Source organism: Pholcus phalangioides, unplaced genomic scaffold, assembly GCF_987345545.1.
Source record: "Pholcus phalangioides strain wild (caught in Gottingen) unplaced genomic scaffold, Ppha-v1.0 ptg000008l_1, whole genome shotgun sequence".
NCBI classification, from domain to species: Eukaryota; Metazoa; Arthropoda; class Arachnida; order Araneae; family Pholcidae; genus Pholcus; species Pholcus phalangioides.
Genome location: NW_028301601.1, coordinates 12950146 through 12974656, shown reverse-complemented (window position 1 = coordinate 12974656; position 24511 = coordinate 12950146). Strand labels below are relative to the sequence as shown.

The window sequence follows — 24511 nt, the reverse complement described above, 5'->3', positions numbered from 1 at the left end:
ATGGAAAATCTAAAAATTTACATTAACCTGGCACTATTATGCCTGCCTTGGTGAGATCTGGTTCCTCTGTATTTCAAAGTAAAATTCTCTTTTGAAGTCTTTTATCGTTATTTAAAAGAAAGAAGAAGAATTTCTTCAGAGGAAGAGAATAATCTATGTGATGATATATTTATCATCAAGCTTATATTACTGGTCAGAGTATGATGTCAGCGGTTTCTGCTTTGGCAGTGCTGAGAAAGGTGTCGCCAACATCATTTGTCGGGAGATCACAGTTATTTTCTAATGCCATAAATAGGAGTTTGAAACAATAAACGAGAAAGAAATAATTTCAGCATCAATGAGATAATTCCAAAATCAATGAAAGAGATAATTCCAGAATTAATGAAAGATAATTCCAGAATTAATGAAAGATAACTCCAGATTGATGAAACTGATAATTCCAAATTGATGAAACTGATAATTCCAGATTGATGAAACTGATAATTCCAGATTGATGAAAGGGGTAATTCCAGATTGATGAAAGTGATAATTCAAAAATTAATGAAAGATAATTCCAGAAGTAAGGAAAGAGGTAATTCCAGAATTATGGAAAGAGATTATTCCAAAATGAATGAAAGCAATAATTCCAGCATTAATAAAAGATAGTTCCAGCATTAATGAAAGATAATTCCAGAATTAAGGAAAGATAATTTTAGAATTAATGAAAGATAATTTCAGTATTAATGAAAGATAATTTCAGTATTAATGAAAGATAATTTCAGTATTAATGAAAGATAATTCCATAATTAAAAAAAGAGATAATTCCATAATTAAAAAAGAGATAATTCCATAATTAAAAAAAGAGATAATTCCAAAATTAATTGCCAGACAGGAACTGTGTTATTTAATGAGTCACATGATCTCCTTGAATTCGATGTTGATCCCGTTGCAGCAACTCGATGCTCCCTCCAGTAATATAAGCTTGATGGATGAACTATTGATTCTAATTTTGTAAAGATGCTGTATGCATGTGTATTTTAAACTACTATAAAACATTTGATTACGTCTTTTCAGAAAATCTATTCCCTCTGCCCGAAGAAGAAGAAAAATTTGACTTGTGGCTTGAATATGGTGAAGCTCTGAAAAGAAATGAAGTTCCTATTGTTATTGACAATGGTAAAATATATATTCAAATCAGACTGACTTTGCTAATCACATGCACCTAACGGTATGTCCTTATAATAGTGGCCCCTGCAGTTATGACTACTCCAGGGTTACAGTTACAACTTTGCCAAGCGCTCAGTGAAACAGGAACATACAAAGGTTTTTAACAGCTGACTGATGCGAAGATATATTTAGGAAAGAGAGAAAATTCTACTGTCCTTGCAGGGAATCGAACCCACGTCCTTTCTCTTGCCGGGAGAGAGACCTAGATTACTACACTACAAAGGCAATGAATATCTCAATCTTTCCTTGGAGCTTGTGTGCACTGAACGGGACCTGAACTGTCCCTGCAGTCAAACCTAATTCACACCAAAGCTCACAATTGCTGACACTACCACCAGATTGGGACTTATACCAGGGTGATGTCACTCTCTGCTATCCATACGAAGATTTTAACAGCTGGCTGATGTGAAGATATATTTAGGAAATGTAAACGTCTTTTTCCAGCAAGAGAGAGAACGTGGGTTCGATTCCCTGCAATGGCAGTATAATTTTCTCTCTTTCCTAAAAGGTTAAAAACCTTTGTATGGATAGCGGGAAGTGATATCATCCTCCGAAACAGAAACGTGTAATAATAAAATGAAATTTACAGTAGAGAGTCTCGATAATCCAAGGTAAATGAGACAGAAGCCACATAGGATTATTTGAAAAACAATACAAATTGACTTTTATGGGGGGAGGGGTCTTAGTCCTACGCATTTGTACTTTTACCTATTTTATTCTTAAATCCATGGCTTAGTTCATTAAGATCAGGGCCGCAATACAGATGGCCTCTTTATGGGGGGCTCACAGGTACTCTCATATTCTTAGGCCCGATAGGAATGTTATTTAGTTTTTTTTTTTACACTATAAATTTATTATGGTGGGCCTGTAAGACCATGGCCTTGTAGGATCAATACTCCTTCCCCTAAAAATTGAAATTACTTGCATTTTTTGAAAGAATCAAATAAAAAAATAAAATAAAGCTCATTCTTGTCAAAAAAACAGATTGGGAGAGATTCGAGCACCTTGGATTATCCAGGAACCTCAAACTTTCAAGACTCTACTGTAATAACATCACACTAGATAATGCTAAACTAAAACATCGTCTTTTAAAATCAAATATTATTTCCGTCTCTTGATGTTTCGTTTCATACAGATTCCTATGCATAACTTGTATAACTATGTCTGCTGACTGATTGTTTGCTTTGACAGAATTATCCATGCCCCCCAAGGGAGGGGCTGACATGGCTCCAGTCCTGGGGTGCCCCTTCTGTGTTTCCTGTTTGCAGCCCAAGTAGCACAGTAGTAAGATGCTCATCTCCCACTATAAAGGTTACCGTCAAGGTCACAGGTTCAAATCCGGGCAAGAACATCAGGAACAAGTTCTTTACTTACCGAACCTGGAACACCAATCTAGATGGCGCCTTCATTTCCCACCCAACTGTACTTGTTGGAAATTGTCATACGGCAATATATAAAAGAGGTCGAAAACCAATCTAAGAAAACAACAGAGTTCCCTATTCCAACACTTACAAAAACTATGGGCATGTTTGAAAAGATAAGGATGTTGCAGCTCGAAAATTGTGTCTATAATTCTCCAAATCAACTTAAAGATTTTGTGCAATGCTCAAGAGCATCAAAAAAAAACTACAAATTTATGAATGATATAATTTTTGTGATCGTTCACATTTTATACAAAGCCTAGTTGCAACAACCTAGTTGCTAAGAGAAAATTAGCATAATAAGTGATGGCATTCGATATATTTTTCCTAATTATCAAGAGTTTTTTATGTTTTTATGAAACTATAATCACCTATATTGATGAATTGGATAATTTGAATTGTGGATAATTCGAACCTTTTCACTGGCTCTTTGAGATTCTAATTAACCAAATTCGACATCAGTATCAATATCAGTTGTATATATGTGCTTTTTTCCATAGGGTCTTATCAGTGCAAGGCTGGTTGGGCATGTAATGATCTTCCTTCATTTGTTTTCCGGAACCACATTGCCAGGCTTCGTGGAAAAAAAGTATGTTGTTCACCATATATTACAATATTTCTTTCTTATGGTAGTCACTCAGGCTTTATACCATTAAGCAAAAATAAATTTATTTTAATTATGAATCGGTAGTGCTAATTTAGTAATCATATATTTTGGTGCTGAGCAAATTATTCCCGAAGCAGTATTGGCAACAGAAAAAAATGGGAGAGAAGACACCAAACCCTTCTTTGAGTGTGCTGTATCCAAAACTAGAGTGGGATATGCGAAAAGAAGAAACTGTTTTGCGGTAGTCTGCACATGTGTCACTATGACGTGAGTGCCACAGAATCTTGAAAAATGTTTGCTGTAAGTTAGGACTTGGCAAATTCAAGGTACCAAGTTTGCATAGCAGCAGGGTTGTTTGGTTTAAACCACGTTGATTTTAACCAAGTGGTTTTTTGAAAAAACACCAGTCTAGTTTTTTTCAAAAAATCACATAAAAGTGATAATATAAATGATATAATATGAAATGTATATAATTTTTTTTCCCTGAAAAATATCATATTCGTTCATTATTAGCAAAAATGTTTAATTCTTACCACATTTTCTGTTCTTGGGGTACATTCTGATGGTATATCTTTAAATGGTGTGAGATATATAAGTATATAAGTGGTTTTTTTTTTCAAAAAAAAAATCTCATAAAAGTGGTCTGAATATCAATTTTCTTTCATATTAAGTGTCTTAGTTGCTGAAAATTATATACAGTATCAAAATTTCTCATTCTTACTGCATTTTCTAACTTTGCACCACATTCTGGTGATCTATCTTAAGCAAATTCATGAATGAGGATTACATCACACATATGTACATATGTGATGGTGTATTATCTCACAGGCTTTTTTCCCCCCTTCACAAAGAAGTAGCAACAGTAGTGAGTTCACTGTCATGCTAAGGGCAGGTGGTTTTTTAATCCAAAAATAGTCCAGCTGCTCCTTAAGGACAAAGACCAGTGTACTAGTAGTTATATTACCTCATAGACATTTTCGTTTTATTTCCATAGGAAGTAGCACATAGCATACTTTACATCGCCACCAGGCTTAATATTAAATTAATTTTTTTTTACATATTTTCAACACTACCCCCAGTTAATCAAGGTTCTACTGTACAGTAGTAAAAGCCTGAAATCGGCCAGTTCGTGAAGTGACCAGTGATTCCTGTCCAAATGATTTTCAGTTAGAAATTCCTTGGAATATGGACTGGGTCACTGTTTGGTTTGGATGTACAGTAGTAAAGGATTTATAAAAAATAATTGGCTATATACAGGGTGATTATAATTATAAAGTTCTGATTCCTAAACACAAATGAGAACTGCTGGTCAGAATGGCTTGAAATTTTCATTGATCCATTGCATGAAGCAATGGAATTTTCTTTGGCAAAAGGGGAAAAAACTTAAAAATGTACAAGTAGATGATGTTCTACTTGTCTAGAGGTATAATTTATTTTGTGCAACCATATCAATTCGCACTTCAACAGCATCAGTGTGTGAATAGCTGGGCTACTTTACCACACACCAACTCCGGTCATATATTGCCATACGGAAATTTACAACCATGGAATTGGGTGGAAATGAAGGCACCATCTATCAATGGTCACCCCAGGCCCGCATGGTAAAGAACTTGCTTCTGATGTTCTTTTTGGCTGGATTCGAACCCATGGACTTTGACAGCGGACATGGACCACAACTTTCATAGTGGAAGACAAGCATCTTACCACTGCGCCACTCAGGTTTTGAATAGCAGGGCTGGACAAATCCCAGATGTTGGGATGACTAGAAAATCAGTTTTGGCGCCTGACATTTTATATGCATCATTGCTAAAATGAAGTGTAAGTACGAGACAATTTTTCTTTGATTTCATATAATAATGTGTCTTCCAACATGAAAATGGATCATAAAGTCCTGGAAAAGTAAAAAAAAAAAATGCTTCACTCTTAACAAATTTGGCTGGCACCTAATTTTTTTTTTTTGCCTAGTGGATAGCACTACTTTTATCAAGATGCACATTGCAACACCAGTGAAGCAGCTTCTGAAGAACTATTTTGACAATAACAACATGACACGACACCTTTCCACCATGTGCACCTTACAGGTGAACACTACTATAACCCTTGCAACTTTTGGCTTTGGGGATACCGCAGAATATTATGTGCAATGGTCTGATTGCAAACTTTGCTAAATTGAAAGCACATTTTCATCATTACCATGACATACTCTGATCTGTTGTTGAACAAGTACGTTTGTTCTTCCACCTCACAGCCAGAATACAGTGGACAATATATTTAACATTTCTTGTGTAAGTTGTAGTTGTTTGCTTAAAGACTTGATTTTTGTGATGTTTTCATGAATTACGAAATTGTGACATGCTAATTGCATTATCATTTTGCCTTGACTGGCTGTGATATCCATTCTGCGAGCAAATTTCCCATAGGCTGGATGAGTACAGTGTTGTCTATTTTACATTTTAAAGTATTTTTTCCATTGCCTCAAGAACATTGATGCAAATTTTCAAGTTATTCTGACCAGTGGTTTCATTTTTACTGTGTTTTGAAATTAGAACTTTAGTTATAGTCACCCTGTATATATGGTAAATCAATGCTAATTAATTTGCATTAATTATACTTCATTGAACACATTGTATTTGCCTAGCTTTTATCATAGGTTTTGCAAAATAGCATCCTAATTAAGCATATTGAAAGTGACTGGAGATCATCTGTATTATAGGGTTAATAATAACATTAAGAATTCTCAAACACAAAATATTTCCTTGAGTTAAGTTATAAAATAACTATATTGCAAAATGATTTTTATTAAGAAATATTTATTAGAAATATTTAGATGAATTAATATGAGAATTGTATTAGTTATGTTAATAACATTTTATTTTAATTAACTATTAGAAGTTTGAATGATTTTTCAGAAATTTTATTGTTTTTAATGTAAATGCCATTAAAACAAAAAAAAAATGGTTTGAACAAAAAAAAAACCCCGGTTTTTTTAAACTAACCCTGCATAGCGGTAAAAAATTGATTCCTCGGGTCACATAGGCCCAGCACAAGGATCTATGTTTCATTTTATTACACATTGGGATAGTTGCTTGTGCAGTCAAAATTGCTCTTAATTTAACTTATGAAGTAGAAATAAATTGTTTACAATGAAGAAAATGAATGACCACACTGATTATCATACGTTCTTTTATTAATTTACAAGGACCACACATAATTATAACATTTATATTATCAACAATCATAGCACATTATTTGAGTTGGAAGTGAAAGCAAGACAAAATTTAGATCAAGTTCGTTATGGAAATAGTTTTCTGTCTTACTCGCGTCATCATGACACATTTACAAGCTACCGTGAAACAGTTTTTTTTTTTTGCATATCAGTCTATTTTTTCACACGGCACAATCAAAGAAGGGTTTGATGTCTTCTCCCCTTTCTTCCTGTTGCCAACACTGCTTTGGTAATAATTTGCTCGGCTCCACAACAGACATTACTGGAAGAAGTATCCATTAATGAAGAGGATGAAGAATTTCCCTACAAAAGATTAATGAACGTGGCTTATCATCTTAGGTTGAAATGAAATCTGATGAAGACGACACTGATTCATTGGAGTTTTACTTTTGAAAAAACAGGGTTATATATATTTTTTCCTGTACTTTTTGTGAACATCAAGGTCTTGATTAATGCTTTTATAACTGACATTCATTAACTTATTCATTAAGTTATCGAAAGGTTGTGTGGGAGAGTGGAAAATGGCATAGGAAGTGTATATACAGCACAGTTGGTAATAGTGATAAAATATCAGATCATCTCGATAAAGTTTGATGAATTTTGCTACATTTATCACATTTACTAGTGATTATGGATAATTCTCAAATTTTCAATCCATAAATATCATGATCGATGAGTCGTAAATGTTTCACATTTTTTATATTATGAGCACTTGCAGATTTGACAACTTCTCTAAGCTTAAAAAGTGAGAAAAAATTGAATTTTTCACACAAAATATGTGAGAAGCTGTAATCGGCCAAAATGTGACTGCACATGAATACAAAAATCATTATTAACCTGTTGCTGCGTTTATTTTTTCCCATGCACTTCAATGTATGTAAAAAAGCCAACATTACAGAAGTGATGTCAATTTTTACTATTACTGTATATTATCTGATCACTTATTTTTTATTTGACCATGAGCAGCTATGTAATGCATGTACAGTGCCATGCGTATTTTGCCATGAAAACTAATTTAAGTAAACAAGAAGCATATTATATATATAAAAATTATTGTTAGTCTTGTAATGTTAGCTGTACTTACATAATGTAAACATACAAATACAACGCCACAACAGGCAAAATTCCCAAATGATAATAAACATAACAATGACTAATTTATCACATTAACCATAGATTGGTGATTATGCATAATGACTGAGTCTTCAGACGGAGTATGTGGCCAAAGCAGCCATGGTGACCAGACTCAAGAGGAACATCAGTCTGGGGAGGCCCAATACCAGTGGAGTGAGAGGAAGAGCAGAGAAGGATAGGCTGGGACGTGCACCCCGCCACCCAGGAGAGCCAGATCATCACCCTGGAAGAAATGGGCCCTATCTCATACGAAGGAACCACCATATTCACAGATGGTTCTAAAACCCAGGATGGAACGGGTGCTGCCTTCGTGAGATACGAGGATGACGTAGTAACCCAGGAGTGGAAGCAGAGTATATTGACAGGGTGCACGATTTTCCAGGCGCAGCTCTTCACTCTAAGAGAAGCGGTAAGCAGCTTGGAAAACACAACAACCCAGTCCAAAGGCAGCCGATCCAGCCTGGAAGCCATAAGAGACCCCCTCACGAGGACGCCAGGACCGTCCGCAGGGCTCTGTTAAAAAATCCAAACATCCAATTGAACTGGGTTCGTGGCCATGTCAGAGAAAAAGGGAACGAGGAGGCGGACCGATTGGCCAAGGCAGCAACCTTGAGCCATACGATCCTCCTGGAAAAGAAGATTCCAGCAGTGACTGCAAAAAGGATAATAAAGATTCAAATCCTTGGAGAGTGGCAGAAATTCTGGGACCACCCCGCCACACATGGGAAGTTAATCCATAGGGTCCCGCCCAAAATACAGTGGAGAGAGAGATCTTGGAGCAGAGAGAAGACGATATTCTTTTCAGGCCACGGGCCGTTCCCCCACCCACTTTCTTCGCTTCGGGATCTCAAACAATGACAAGTGCATGTGTGGAGCAGTCGGAAGCCCATTGCATTACGCAACAGAGTGCGAAAAGACCTCAGAGTTCCACCTGGTTAAGCCGCTCCCTCAGTTGGAGCATGAATGGTTCAAAAGGATGGAGTGAGATGGAAAAGCCCTGGAAACCATCAAGGACCTGGTTAAATTCCTAGAGGTCAACCAGGAACATCTTCACACCAAGAGGGATGAGACCATCCAGACTCCACATGAAACGCAACAACTGAGGAGGAGCGAAAGACTGAGAGCAAGGGCAGAAGCCGAAGACAGCGTCGATAGGGTACTTTCCCAGGAAATAGAAGAATTAGAAGACGAAGAATACGACACAGAGGGAGAGCAATCGGAGAGAGAAGAAGCGGTCAAAATATGGGAAGACTCTGACTTCAAATAGGATGATCCAGTGAAAGAGTAGCCAAGAAACAAAGTCCCAATGATCAGTGTTTAAACTGCGAAGCACCCAAACAAAAGCTGAGGATCTTTTGAATAATCGAACAACCCCTCCCCTCATGCTGAAAGGACCTGGCACCTGGTCGGACCAATGTGACACGAAGGGCTCACACTGGCCAACAAGGGAAGACGTGTGGTCCAGGACCTGGCGGGCCACGGCGGAGGGCTCACCCAAGCCAACAAGCCAATGAGGGAAAACGTGGTTCAGGACCTGGCGCTTGGTCACAGAGAAAAACAAAGGGCTCAAGCTCAATAAAGCTAAAAAAGACATCAGAAGAGCTCATCGGAATAAATTGTATATTGTATAATAGAAATATTTAAATCTGTATATACTTTTTTTTTTTTAATAATGTGTTTTTATATTCAATGTTCATGTATTTTATATTTTATATGCATAATAAAGCACCCGACATCGCCCAGCCCCCTCATCCGGGCAATGGCTAGAATTGACAATGGTCGATAGAGCCTGGGCGGTGCACGAAATGAAATGAAAATTACCTGTAAATGTGATCGATTCGCGGTATGTGAGCAAAATTTTATCAAACTTACCAAAATAGCCTATGGTTATTCATAATAGCAGCTCTTTAGCACTTTGACCATAACATATTTGGTACAGCCATTCTTTGTGTGGGGGATGATGACCCCCCCCCCCCCACAAAGCGGGGGGGGGGGGTCATCAAATAAGCGCATTATCAGGAGAATTTTCATTTTCAGAGTCAGAATCACTAGAGTTCAAAGTTTTATGGTCACATTTTGTGAATGAAGTCTTCATTGTTTTTATAGTCACCTCTTTCCAGGCATCACTAGCCCACTGGCATACTTCAGCATAGGAAGCTCGACTTAAATTTCTACCTTTTGTATAGGAATGAATTCCTTCCGTCATCCAAACTTTTCCCAATAGGCTATAGCTTTGCTTTTGAATGACCTGTTTATTCCTGAATCTAAAGACTGCAACTTCTTATAGTCAAACCGCCAGGTATGATTGAAAAACAGACACCACAATTTTTGCAGATGTCGTCTAGGTTTTCTTGAATATGAGCTTTCATTGAATCCATAACTAGGAGGGCATGTGGCTTAAAAATGTTGCCTTTTCTTTTACGCCACTTTTTAGATACAAAATCATGATTTCCTCTTTCATTCACTCTCTTTGAATTACACCAAACTTCTAATCCTTTTGGAATTTTTTTTTTTTTATTACTTGCAAGCAATTTGAACTGAACAGTGTAACTCATACACCTTCTTTTTGACATTTTCAAAATACGAAGAGAGCATAACAAACTGTTTTAGCTTTTCAAACACACTACTCACTCAGCCACTATGCAGGCGTGTGTAGGTGTACAAAACTCTTCTGACCAGCGATCTCAAAAGTCTTTCTAATTGGGAGGGATGTAAAGCAGCTGCAGAGAAATATATTTGTCACTTGAATAGTTGTGTCATCTATTAGGGGCTGATAAAAAATAATTTTCTGCAGATTGTCCGCAGTGGTAGATAATCTGCCTTTTTTAATACTTAACCATTTTTTTTAACAGATAATCCATGCATTGTACACAGGAAAATATAATATCAAATTTGATAAAGCTGAATATTTGACAGGAAAATGAAGTTCAGGTTGGAAACAATATACAGAATATCGAATCTGTACGATGGCTTCTAAAGACACAGTTCGACAGAAACGTTGTTACTCAATTTGATGTGCAGGTGAGTTTAAAAACCGTAAAAATCTTGAAATGTTATTACTTTTGTATATAGCTTTTAAAAAAAATGGAATAATGGCTTGAGAACATACTCAATTTTAAAAATATAAGCTGAGTGAAGCATTAATTATAAAATGAAATTGTATCAACAATAGTTTTGTGTTTTTTTTTTTTGCTTCCAATTTGACTGAGATTTCAATATACCCTCATGCTCAAAAGTTAAGCAACAAACTTATAATTCTCCATTGTAACAATATGATGATCTGGACAGAAATTGCTATTGGCGCCCACATCGACCTTCATGTCTTCACTAGAGATTTAGGGACAGTAGTGCACTATCGAGATGACGTCTTTGATCAACATGCTTGCACTATTTCTTTCTGTCACAGGAACTGATGCCATGTTTATGGACGATAATGCAAAAGTTAACACAGTTTATGCTGTCAAGCATTACATTCAGTCTGAAACACAGACACGTATGGAATAGCCACCCATTTCTTTTGACTTGAACCCAATAAGGAATATATTAAATTATCCATGGAAAATATTCAACTGCTATTCATGACCTTCCCAAAGCCTCGGTAAGCTGCGAACAAGTCTTTAGCTTAAATGGACCCTGTTGCTGCAAAACACCATTGATAATCTTATTGGTATGGACCGACATTGTCGAGTCTGTGCATCTAGCATAGGTAGTCATATCCCATATTGGCCAACCTTCTCGATTGAACTTTTTTGTGGTTCAATACATGATTGTTCTTTTCTACGCCAGTTATTCGAGTTTAGATTTTACATTTTCTTTGTAATTTCACCAGAGAGTGTCCTTTGCTTCACCCTATGATCTGTGTAAACTCCAACAAGAAAGAATTAAAAGCATTTGCTTTTATGAGCATTTTTGATTTTGTTGCTTAACTTTCGAGTATAAGTATACCTCTCTTGAGTTTCAATACACCATATGTACTTGTGTATAAGCTGACCCCCCTAACTAGAGGACCACCGAAACGATAGAAAATTGGAAGCCTGCGTATAAGCGACCCTAAAAAATTAGACACATTTTGGAAGAAAAAAAATATATTTCTAAGATATATAAAAGTCTTTTATACAATGAAATATGATCAAAATCTTTCAAGTATTTTTCCCCCTCTCTTACTCACTATAGTTTTTATGAGACAGCATTGAAACAGTTTTTTTTTTAAACTTTTTTATTGTATCAATGATTGCAGTATAGACAAAAGGGCATTGTTGTACAAAATGTTCAGTCTGCTGACCAGATATAAGAGATGGCTCCCATTTGCAAGCCACAAACTGTTGTAATTATTGTGCTGTGTGGATTGATACTTTTTTTTGGAAATCCCTTTGGCGAAGGATTGTCTTAATGCAGGAGATCACCTGGGCACTGCCTCTGGGCCTCTTTGTTGCATAAGGGGCTTTAGATGATCTTGCATAGCAATTACGATAAATTGTGTCTAACTTGTAGGGATTTCAGTGTATTGATAGGCTGGAGGGCCCCCCATGATGCTGAATTTGTGGGCGGAATTAAACCTACTTTGCAGGCCAGAATTAGTGCACCTCACTATAAGAGGGTGGGAGGGGGGTTGATAAAACTAAGGCGGAATTTTTCCCCTCAAAAACTGCCCCATGTATAAGCCGACCTTCCCGATATATGAATGTTTTTCTGAAAAGAAAAAAACTTGGCTTATACACAAATATATACTGTATTAACATTAGTGGTTCTTAAAGTGTGCATTACTGTGACGTGCCAATATTTATGTGTACCTATTTGATGCTTAGAAGTAGCCATTTTTTAGACAATTCTGAAAGATGGGAAGCGACAGATGCAAGTTAACGAGGGCAAGGGACTAGTTTGTGACAAAAATTTAAGAATCATTGTAAAACATGAATGTTGTATTACAAAAACTATGATAACATAAAGTCATCTTTGCAGGAAGTTATCTTTGACTACATCTTTTCTCATATGGGCATCGATACAGAAGGTTCCATTAATCATCCTGTCATTCTCACTGAGGCGGTGTGCAATCCAAACCATTCAAGGCAGTGTACGTTCATGATTTTTAAATTTTTTTTTGCATCTGATCAATTTTCTTATTTTTATAAACTGATAATATAAGAAAAAACATAAATTTATTTTGCTTGAACTGAATTACTGAAATTGTTCTATGTTCTACCATTATTCAACACATAAAAAAAACTATTTTTGGAAGTATGTTTTGGAAATATTTTGGAACTATTTTTTTCTTATGGATTAAGAATTGTGGTGTTTTAGAAAGAAATTTTGAAAAAGAACTTTTTCTTTCTGTCATTATTATTCTAACAAGCTGATATATGTAGCACAATTCATAAATGAAAAAAAAATCTATACATTTATTAAAACTATGCTTTTAATGATTCAAACTTCGTCATACCATGGAGTTTTTTATTATGACATCACCTTCTCATTTATGTCATTGTCAACTAGCATTTGACTATCATTGAATTACTAAAGCATGAATAATCAAATTTAAGCATTGTTGCGAATCCAAAGAAGTTATGGACTCGCAGCATATATTAAACTAGCTGTTACCCGCAGTTTTGCTCACATGGATTTGATAATCTGAAAATTGCTTGGCGATGATTCCTTCCAATAACATTTGAATCCCTCATGAACCCCTTGGGTATTTGATTTCTAGAAATTCTGCCTTGGTAAGTATCTATATCATAAAATATAATACTAACTGAATTTCAAATTTATAGCTTCTAGCAGTTTAAGCTCAGCGATGATTGCCCCATATAACTTTTGACCCCATGTCCCCTTTACATTATGAATTTTGAAAAATCCATCATTAGTGAGTTTTCGCATTACAAAATAAAACTGACCAAATTTCATATTTATAGCTTCAGTGATTTCGGCTCAGCGATGATTGTCCCGTATAACCTTTGAGCCTCCTCATGACCATTTTAGGGACTGAATTTTGAAAAAGAAACCCTCTTAGTGAGTCTACGTCATGAAATAAAACTACTGACCAAATTTCATAAACACATATATATATATATATAGAGAGAGAGAGATTGTGGCCGAGAAAGTATAGGCTCAGTTAATTTTAGAACAAGTACACTATGTAATCAAAGTCTAATAAAGGTATTAAGAAAAACCAACATCTATTATCTGGCTAATATAATAAATCAGAACAATGCAGATATAAAAAAATCAGAAATAATTTTAACAAATAAACATTTAACATCAGAAAACGTTTAACAAATAAACAAATTGGATCATTCAAAACCTTGTCAAAGGGTTCTAAGGGTCTTTTATTTCTCATATTCCAAAGGGGGCTCACTCATAACTAGTTCCTTTACACCATAGTTTCCCAACCTTTTTTGTCCCATCGCCCCCTTCCTCAGAATTTTTTTTCTCCCAGCGCAATCTCACCCATAGAATCCTATGCTGTACCCGTAGCTTCTACCGCCCCCCCCGGAACATTCCATCGCCCCCCCAGGGGGCGTTAACGCCCACGTTGGGAATCACTGCTTTACACCAGTGTTTCTTAACCTTTTTCAGCTCATGGCCCCCTATGGATCACATTTTTTTCTTGTGCCCCCCCCCCCTGTCCTATCCAGGGCCCCCTCTACCCTCATCAATGATTGAGATACTTTCTATATTTTTATTATGAGTGAAATTTTAATAAATCAGATCGATCTCTGGAATCCTGGCTAGGCACGGACTCAAAAATGGCGGATTATCATCTCTCCCAGGAGTCAAATTATATGTTAAAAAACAGTCTGTGTAAAATGCGGTACGATCCAACGAACATGCACGATAAATCGACCCTTCCACCACATCAACCTTCTTCTTCTTACCAGGCAGGGACCTGGCTCTGTCCCGCTAGGGATATTAGCCATTTACTCGGCAGAGTTGGTCCGTGCTGGAGAGTGCTGAAGGTGTCCGACCGGGAAGCCCTCGAGATACATTCGAAGGCCATCCGGTCCGGCACATCCAGCCCCCTTTCCTCTTTTTATCCATGATGAGCGCACTATCCAGTCCCCTCCCATCAAGCAGCCTAGCATTAGTCACCACATCAACCGTTGCTCTGGCGGCCCTCCATACTTAGCTGAAAGTAACAGATGAAAATCATTGTACCAGATCTCATATAGTGCAGTCCCCCTCCCTCCATTATAGACATGAAGACCCGGGTCATGCCCAGGGCCGTCTTAAGAGCATCATGGGCCCCCGGGCCAAGTGATTTTTCTGAGGTCCTACCAGGCAAATTCTCCAAAATTTCAACTAATTCTCATTTTTGTGAGGCCCCTCTTCTCCTGAGGCCCCCAGGCCCATGCGTTAAGACGGCACTGGTCATGCCCACATAGACCCAAGGGTTAAGATGACCCTGGTTCTATGAACTGGGATCTGATGAATTCTAAAAGTAGTAATATTTTTTTCAACCATGTTTCACTTTTAAAGCTTTTTTCTCTTCACAGTTCTCTGTGACTCCCTTGACCAACTGTCGTGGATCACCTTTCTTCTGATTTTCTCCCGTGGCCCCCCCCCCCAGAATATCCCAGGACCACAAGGGGGCCATATGGCCCCAGGTTGAGAACCACTGCTTTATACTCACTAGAAAAACTAGTTTGCATTTCAAAAGCCCTGGAGTGAGTGCATGTGATCCTCTCTTTCTCTCTGTTCATCACATCTTTGGCTTTTTTTATTCTAAATATTTTGATTGGTTAGGGAAAATACTTGACTGGAATTTGATAATATGATAGGTCCAAAAATTAAAACCTAATTATGAGGATGTTTTGGATACAAATACAACAGACAAAATGCCCAAAGGAAATAATAAATTTATTTTCTTTGGGCCCAAGGCTGATAAAAGATGCCCATAAAAAATATGGATGCTAAATATATACTCATGTCCATAAATTAAGGATAATTCAGAATCACACGGAAATCGAAATCTAAAGTAAAAATTTCACCTTTAGAATTATCACACACATCTGCAAGAATGATATGCAAATTTCAGGAAGCCACCAGATGATTCTGATAGTACGTCACAATGACGAGAGTGTAAGAGGGGGGTATATAAGGAATGGTGGCAAAGAAGTAAAATTGTTCACAAGAGTTCTGTAAGGCGCTCAGTGCATAAGCGAATAGTTATGACACAGAGGACACATGTGGAGGATTTTTTACGTGGTAGAATTATCGGCCGCCTGGAATGTGGGCGTACTCAGATGGAAGTATCCGAGGAACTTGGAATTGTCAGTAGACGTTACAGTACAGGTTGCCCCCGAGTTACAACGCCGCATGAAGATTGGTATTTGGCAGTAACTGCCAAAATTAGCAGACAGAGCACAGTATCCGACCTGTCTCGTCAGCCACGGTTACCACAGTTTCAAGGCAAACCGTGTACAGACGTTTGGGTAGATATTGGTCTATATGCTCGCAGGCCTGTCAGATGTGTTCCGCTCACGGCAACTCACTGTCGGCAGCGATTAGCCTGGAGTAGAGAACATGCAATGTGGACATCGTCACAGTGGGCTGGTGTGATGTTTTCCGATGAGTCCAGGTTTAGCTTGCAGTCTGATTCACGTCGGACTTTCATATGGAGAACGCCAGGTACCCGTTACCACCAAGACAACATCATTGAACGACACCGTTACGGTGGTGCAGCATTGCTCGTTTGGGGTGGAATTATACTGCGTTCCAGAACAGATCTGCATGTTCAAACCGGAACCATGAAAGCCCAGATTTATCGGGATATCATTCTGGAACAACATGTATGTTTGTTTAGGGGTGCCATGGGCGCAGAATTTGTGTTTATGGATGACAACGCCCGTCCTCATCGAGCAAGCATCGTAAACGAATGCCTTGAATCTGAGGATATAACCCGTATGGAATGGCCAGAATTCTCACCTGACTTGAATCCGATAGAGCATGCGTGGGACATGCTTGGCCGGCGAGTTGCAGCCCGTCAACCACCTCCTACACGTGTACCGGAACTTCGGAGAGCATTGCTTGCTGAGTGGAGTGATCTCCCCCAAGATCAGATCGATAATTTGATACTCAGCATGCCTAGGCGTTGTACGGACTGTATTTCATCGCATGGGAGACATACAATGTATTAACCATCATACCAACCATGTAATAGTAAGTTTTTGTAAAGGAGATATTTTTTACAATTGCTCCAGGGAGCAAAAATCGTAGTTTTTATGAATGGTATCATACATACACCATCGTTTTTGTTCTTTATCTTTTGTTTAATAAATGGGCTTTATGAATAAATAACGTTTGTTTTGTTTCTGAACCTTTATTTGCCGGAGCTGGCATTATCCTTAATTTATGGACATGAGTGTATATCTAAAATGTATAAAAAATACAGCAACCTAATAAGAGCAATAAAAAACTAATACAGTTGAACCCTGTTATAATGTGAGGACCCAATGAAAAGTTCACTATAACCCAAGGTTCACTGTATTCAAATTTGTTGAAACATTGAAGTTTGTTAAATAGGTGTTCAGTTGGGACCACTGAAAACTCGCTATAACCGAGAGTTCACTATGTCCCAGGTTCATTATAGCGAGGTTCGATTGTAATTACAATAAAATATAAATATACTGCCCATAAAATATTATGGTTGTCTCATCTAGGTTCTCGATTATCGCTTCTCGATTTATCCTAATATGTTTATGGTATTTCTTTTTAAACATGTCAATCATGTTAGAAGTCATGAACTCCTGGAGGTAAGCTGTTCCATTTATTCATATAACCCTGTTAGAGGAAAAACTCTCTGCAACACCCCAACCTGGAATTATCCCTTACTAAATGATACTGGTGTCCCCTTGTTGAAGCAGGTGATGGACTATGTATTAATAACTCGTGGTCCATTTTATCCATCCCTTTAAAAAATTTAAACACTTCAATTATATCCCCCTGACATCTGCGCTCTTCCAATGTAAAAATTTTCAAAAAATCAAGTCTCTCTTTATACGAGTGTGATAATGTTTTGGGTTTGGGAGACAATTCCGATTGTAAATGTTTTTGGTCTCTTTGACCCCAGAGATATCATGTAAAACAAAGTATGTTGTGTCACAGCAATTTATGTCTCATGTAAGCAAATTGATTGTGTCAAGGCTAAAATTCATGGGGAAAAATATTTTTGTTCTCTGATTAATATATTTGAAATTACTATATGATCGCCAAGTATTTTACTTCGTGTTTGAATATTTTAAGGTAAAAATTGCTTTCTCTGGCAGTATGAAACTTTTAGTCATTTGTATTTTTGGTTAAAAATTACTTCCCCCCACTTGAGGTCAAATTTTCTATTAACTGACTATTAATTGTTAATTTAAATGGCTGCTTCAAATTTGTCCTTAATTTTTTTTCATTCTAGTTTAATTTTGTAATCGTAATCATATGTTTGATTTTACAGTGATGAATGAATTGCTCTTTGAATGTTATCAAATTCCTTCAGTGGCATATGGAATTGATGGACTCTTCTCTTTTTATTATAACAGACCACAAGGTAATTTCACAAAGTCATTGTTGTAAGAGTTCCATTCACATTTAAGTAACATTTTTAACAGGGGCAGCTTAAGCAAGGGTGCAAGGAGTGCAGTGCTCCCGGGCAGCAGTTTGTAAGGGGCAGCAGCATAGACTTTAGTTAAGACCTTAAAATTTAGTACAGTAAAAATTCACATGACATCATGCTTTTTTGTCATAACTCGACAACAGAAATGTTGAGAAAATAGACAGGGTCTCTGACCGTAATACCAGAAAGAAGAATGTAAGCTATTGCTGTTCGAGACAAAATCTGTACCTGTGCAGGACTTTTGCACCTCCTGCCTATTGCCCTCCCATAGCTTCTACATCCTGTATCAGGGCTCCTGGGCTCGAATCTTTCGCAGGACCCAAGCAAGATTTTCCATGAGGCCCCTTCTACAGTTAACTTATAGTGTAAAAATAAGAGAAAAATTATAAGGATTTACTCCTGGGCCCAAGGGCTGTAACTAGGATTTTTCCTGCCTGGTGCAAACACAAACATGATTCGGCCGCCTGGGGCTAACATTATTTTGCCGCCCCCCACAACTTTAAAATTCGATAATTATGTAATGGATAATTTTAATATAATTAGATAATTTTGTTCTTACCTAAAACTGCCGCCCCTAAATTTTTCCTCCAGGGGCAGTTGCCCCCTGCTCCCCTCTCGTTACGGCTCTGCCAGGCACCCAAGCTGGAGCCCTGTCAGCCCTACCCTTGGGGGTGATGGCACTCCCTACAACTTATCCAAACAATTACTAACAAAAATTTTCACCCTTTCATTTTGTATTTTGCATCCCTCCAGAGCAGACAGAAAAAATTTCCTTTGATTTTTTTTTTATCCCAGTGGAACCGTTTTTACCCATTCACCTCAGATTTAACTCAGCCATGGTTCCCACAATGGTGGGGCTGACAGGGCCCTGGAAAATTCTCACATTTGTTTTATCTTTTTCATGCCATAAATTAACTATATAAGGGTCCGTGAGAAGGCTGACTGTGGGGGCCGCAAAAGATCCCAGCCTAGGGGCCCTGCTCTAGGATGAGGTGGGGCCATGCTCTCACCCAGAATTAGTTCCACAATAGTCAAGTGAAAACAAAGGAAAAATTCGGTTTCTGGGTGGGTGCACAGTGGCCTAGGTCGATAAGATACTCGCCTAAAGTCCAAAGGATTTTTAGAGGTGTCGCAAGTTCGATACCCGGTTCATCCTTGTCAGAAATTTTCCTGACACGGGTGTAACAGAAATGGTGGAATGACCACAGAAAAAGAATAAATTGTAGGTCCCAGTTTAATTAGAACTTGTGTGCAAAAAATGACCATGGTGCGACAAAAATGTTCAACAATTGTCTTCTCAGTTGTCCAGTCCCTGGAGTACCAGAAACACCTTTGAAAAAAATTCTTAATAAAAATAACCATTATAAATCATATTTATAGGGTAAGTTATGACGGCTCACAAAAATAAGTGCTGTTTCAAGGATTAAGTTATCTGACATTATTAAGAATGGTAAAATAATTTTGAAATAAAAAGCAGAAAAAAACAGGGAAATTCTATTTCAAAAGCGAGACGTATGGTCACGCACATTTTTCATGGTAAACAAAGATGTGCGGCTTTCTTCTGAAAAAAAAAATCAGGTTTATCTCTAGGTCCACTTCACTGAAGCCCTGTCAGCTTCCTGCCAGGGTCATCATTAGGGGTGGCATATGTGGCTTCACCCTGGGCGGCAGGTAAGTTCGAGCCATCCCTGATGAGATGTTAAGTACTTAATTGTAAGTTTACTTAGTTTGATAGTACTACTTCATTTTTTTCCCTTTCTTTCCTACAATAAATCACTGAGTCTTCATATGATCTTATTTATCTTTCTAACAGGCATGCACAGTCTGATCTTTTCTCTTGGTAATACAACTACACATGTCTTACCTGTGTTGAATTGGCAATTGGACGTTCAGAGATGCACTAGAATAAATGTTGGTGGACAAAACATGGCAAGTTACTTGCATCGATTACTGCAACTGAAATACCCTCTTCATACTACTTCCATAACACTCAGCCGAGCAGAGGTGAGTGATAGTATGTTTCAAGAATTTACAAATTAATACAACTATAAAAAAATATACAAAATTTTTAATCTAATTTTTGTAAGCGAAAGGTAAAGTAAAACATTGCTATGATAAGATTCAGTATAAGTATAAATTTTTCTATAGTCTAACATTAAACTCCACTCAATATGAGGATATTCTTCATCACAATAAATACCTCTATAACAATATTTTTTTTAAAGATTTTGAAACCGCTACAACAATATATATATATTGATATATGTCGCCCGAAATATTCAATATATTTTTGAACTCTTCTAATTTTGTTTTTTTTTCGAGGGTGTGTAGTCATCAAATCAGTATTTTGCATCTCACGGTTATATAAAAGAGGAATGAAGTTGTTGGCATAGCTACTTTCCTTGTAGTACACAGAAGTGTAATGTGGTGAACTCTATTAAAGGGCGAAAAAGAATCTGACCGAATTTAATTAATCAACAAATTAATTATAATCTTTTTGCAGCAAATAAATACTTTTAAGTGTAGTTTCTGGTGATAATATTGCACAGCTGATTCAGAAGATATGCCAACAACAGTGTGAAATTTCATGGTGCAGGACGATAAAGCTACCTCTCGATGTAATGTTGATCCCCCTCTACAACAATTTTTTTTGGTCCCCAGAGTATTGCTAAATCAGAATTTCACTGCATTTACATATTGTTCGAGGGTGATTTTAGAGGCACTATGAAAAATCTTCCTCTCAGTTTTATTAGCTTATATACTAGTTTGAGAAATGAGAAATGTTTCACATCTATTCAACAGAATGTCTATTCATGTATCTCAAATAACTTATTTTCTTTTAATAGAACATGTTGCATAAGCATGTACGGTTTAGCAAGTGTTATAACGATGAGCTTGACATGTGGGAGTATGATGATTATTACAAACAAGAAGTTCACAAAGTGCAACTTCCTTTCACTCCTGTAAGTAACATGCATTTTTTAACTGTCAAAACACTGAAATTTGAATGTTACTAGAATCTTTGTATAACAAAGTTGTTCGTGTATCGTTATGGGAAGAATATAGAGACTATAATTTGAAGTAGTTGATATTCATCTGTACCACTCAGATATCATGCAGCGTATCAAGTCGAAGTACTTAATTTAATAAAGTACTCACAAACTACAGCCAGATCTTATTGAGATGAATTTGTTTAATATACAAATTAAATATTTATCACATTGGCATTAATTAAATCCTGATTTGGTTGGTCAATACAAAATTTGTTTAGTGCAAAGTATTTTCAGTGTTTCTTAAACTTCGTCTTAATGAGGTTCAACTGGAATGAAAGCTTTTTACCTCAAAAGATATTATCTGAATGATTGTTAGATAATAACTGAACATTGCTCTTTAGTTGATCTGCAAAATCACCTGAATGGCATGTGTTCATCCTATCAGTATATATGTTTTATTTTTGTGTTTTCTTGAAATTTTTCTCATTTGTCTCATATATATTCCGTTTTGCTATAGCTTTCTTCATCGGCTACAGACACTTTATCAGGAAAATTAGAAAAATGTGCATCCATATTGGGTCAAGCTCAAGCTGTCAAGGTCAAACGCAGAACTGAAAAAGTATGTATGAATTCATTAATTTTTTTAACACAAATTTTATAATACAATGCATTTGAGAGCAGTGTGTATATTCTTATATCATTACAAAATTTCAGGAATTAAAATAATATTTTTAGTTTAAATTTTATATTATATGAAATTTGTAATGCATATGTTATTCAATCTGAGCTCAATACTAACGAATCTGATTGTACTTAGTTAGCTAGGTTTATAGCATAAGTATAAAAGAAAACATTCAAATGTAAAGTATTTTTGGGCTAAAATGTAAGTGATACATTATCAGTGGTCGATGAATGATGCATGAGTTTTTACATTGGCTTTTAGATCAATATCTAATGTTATTTCTTTGGTTGGTGGGCATAGGAGGCAAAATGTTTTACTACTAACTTTCAAAAGTGGCATTCTAAATAGAAATAAATTGGTTAAAACAATATTTTAAAAAATTATTATTTTTTTAACATTTTTAAATTCTTGATTTGTGTGTTTTGCCCTTGCATATGCTTCTGGTACAATTTCTTTACTTAGGATTTTATTTTTTTAAACAAAAACTGATGTTCGTACAACATTGTTGTAAAGCCTCTAAAAATGTTTTTGAAAACATAAGCTTAATGGCATTTATTACAAAAATATAATAATTCTCCAAAATATATTTTTTTGAATATATCCATATTATTTATTATCAGTTTTTTTTGGATTATATTCATATAATTGTCTTTGTTCATGTTTAATCAGCTTGCGTATGATGAAGAGCGTCTACAAGAGCTACTTAGTGTACAAGAACTAATAGATGATGATGACGACGAAGCAATTTTGGTATGCTGTTCCATTTTATGTTTTTTGCTCCAAATATTGTGCGAATTAGTGTCAACAAAATTTTGTCCATACTTTTGACAAGTGATTCTCTGACATGTAATTTCAATAGTTCATGTTTTATCATTGAAAGAATCCAATCAAACCAAAGAGGTATTTGAACAATAAAGTGTGGATAGAAATGGAATGTGGATAGAATGGAAGTGTGGATGTTACATTTTGAGCTAGAAACTTCATTAAACACTCTTTATTTATTAAACACATATGCATATATATAATAAGTCTTACTGTGATTTAATGAATTAGAGACTGACCACTGTATTATTTAAATCAAGGAAATTGTTAAATAGGAGTTTTATACTATATATTCTCTATTGTAAAATGATTGAAACTTTTTCTCAAAAAGTCCGTATAAAATTTACTTGCAGATTGCACCGTTTTATTGTTCTGTATGCAATGATGTTAGATATTTTGGAAATTTCTCTACCAGTTGGGGCTTTAAATTGTATTCGGATATTTTTATTCTTATTAACCAGGCTTTACAAGAACTTGGTTACTCGACAGCTTCAGAACTGCATGCTGGTATAAAGGAACTGAATTGCAAGATTAAAAAAATGAAGAACATAGTGAATAATCATCAGCCAGAAGAACTGCAAGTGCGTAATTTCACATGTATTTTGCTCCCTCCGCACCATTTATTAAGTTAGTTATACTATTTATAACTATTTATTAAACTATTTAGTTAAACTATTTATTTTCTCAAATCTTGCTGAATTCATTTTTCTCCAAGGATTCCCCATTGAAAGACTGGTGTGAAGAGCTTGAACTTTACAACTTCCCAGATGTTGACACGTGGATAGAAGCCGTTAGACGTAAGAAAGAAGTAAGTTCTCGCCAATTTTATATGACGTAATTCTGGGATTCACTGCAGTATGTGTAGTATCTCCATTTAAGTATGGATAGCTTCTCGATTTATCCCAATTTGAATATTGTATTTCTTTTTAAATGTGTCAATGTCATGATACCAGAGGATAAACTATCCCATTCATTCATGTCTCTGTTAGAGAAAAATTCCCTGCAACACCACAACACCTAAAGTTGTTCTTCACCAATCGATACTGCTACTACCGTAAAACTTCGATTCACCGTCACCCTCTGAACCAGGGCTGTGATGGATAATCAAATAGATGGATAACAGAAATCGCTTAACACATATGTGCTGTAACATGATTTCATTACAGGTTTGGGGTGAAAATAAAAATAAAGAAAATAAAATCCTTTTAAACATAAATAATGCATACATATTGTATTTAATCTTACAAAACGATCAATATAAACTTCACTATAAGAGTTGTAATGTACAGAAGTAATAATGTAAACCTACATCACAGTACTTTAGAAGAAGACACGGGAGAATCTGTCATCTGTCTCTTTGAGGCTTGAGTTTTCTGCGCAGTGATGTTCCATATCTTACGCAGAAGTAATATATGTGTTGCATTTGTCCTCTTGTATTTCTAACCAGTTGTTTCTGCTTCTGAGTGGCTAGTTAAAGGTTTATGGTTAAGAATTGATCCTTCATTATCATCACACAATTTCTTCTTCAGTGGTAGTCACGTTAGAAACGATTTCATCATAGTTCAAAATTTCAAAGCCTCCATCGATTTTGTCGCATTCTAACTAAAACGAAACATTCATTCAACAGGCTACTCTCTCACAACTGAGACCCAGTTTGTAACACATTAGCGACTGGTTAGTGATAGGTTTTTGGCATGCCAGATCAAGTTCAACTCTCCGCCGCTGACGATTAGTCACTTCCGCCATCATAAAGTACAGTCACTTCCAGCTTTATACATAAGGGTGTAAAAGTAACACACATTTTTTTTTCAAGATGATGACAGATA

The 24511-nt window shown here is 36.3% G+C and overlaps 1 protein-coding gene across 1 annotated transcript in view; it reads left to right on the top strand.

Annotated features, from left to right (window-relative positions):
• The window catches only part of Arp5 (Actin-related protein 5), a 40460-nt gene that overhangs the window by 1452 nt on the left and 14497 nt on the right, over nt 1-24511 (top strand). Inside the window, exons 2-12 of the mRNA XM_089234225.1 lie at nt 1054-1155; nt 3128-3216; nt 10511-10615; nt 12554-12665; nt 18030-18122; nt 20002-20192; nt 21035-21151; nt 21699-21800; nt 22533-22613; nt 23147-23266; nt 23401-23493. Of these exons, the coding sequence (XP_089090351.1) occupies nt 1054-1155; nt 3128-3216; nt 10511-10615; nt 12554-12665; nt 18030-18122; nt 20002-20192; nt 21035-21151; nt 21699-21800; nt 22533-22613; nt 23147-23266; nt 23401-23493 (1205 nt within the window). The remainder of the gene's footprint in view (nt 1-1053; nt 1156-3127; nt 3217-10510; nt 10616-12553; nt 12666-18029; nt 18123-20001; nt 20193-21034; nt 21152-21698; nt 21801-22532; nt 22614-23146; nt 23267-23400; nt 23494-24511) is intronic.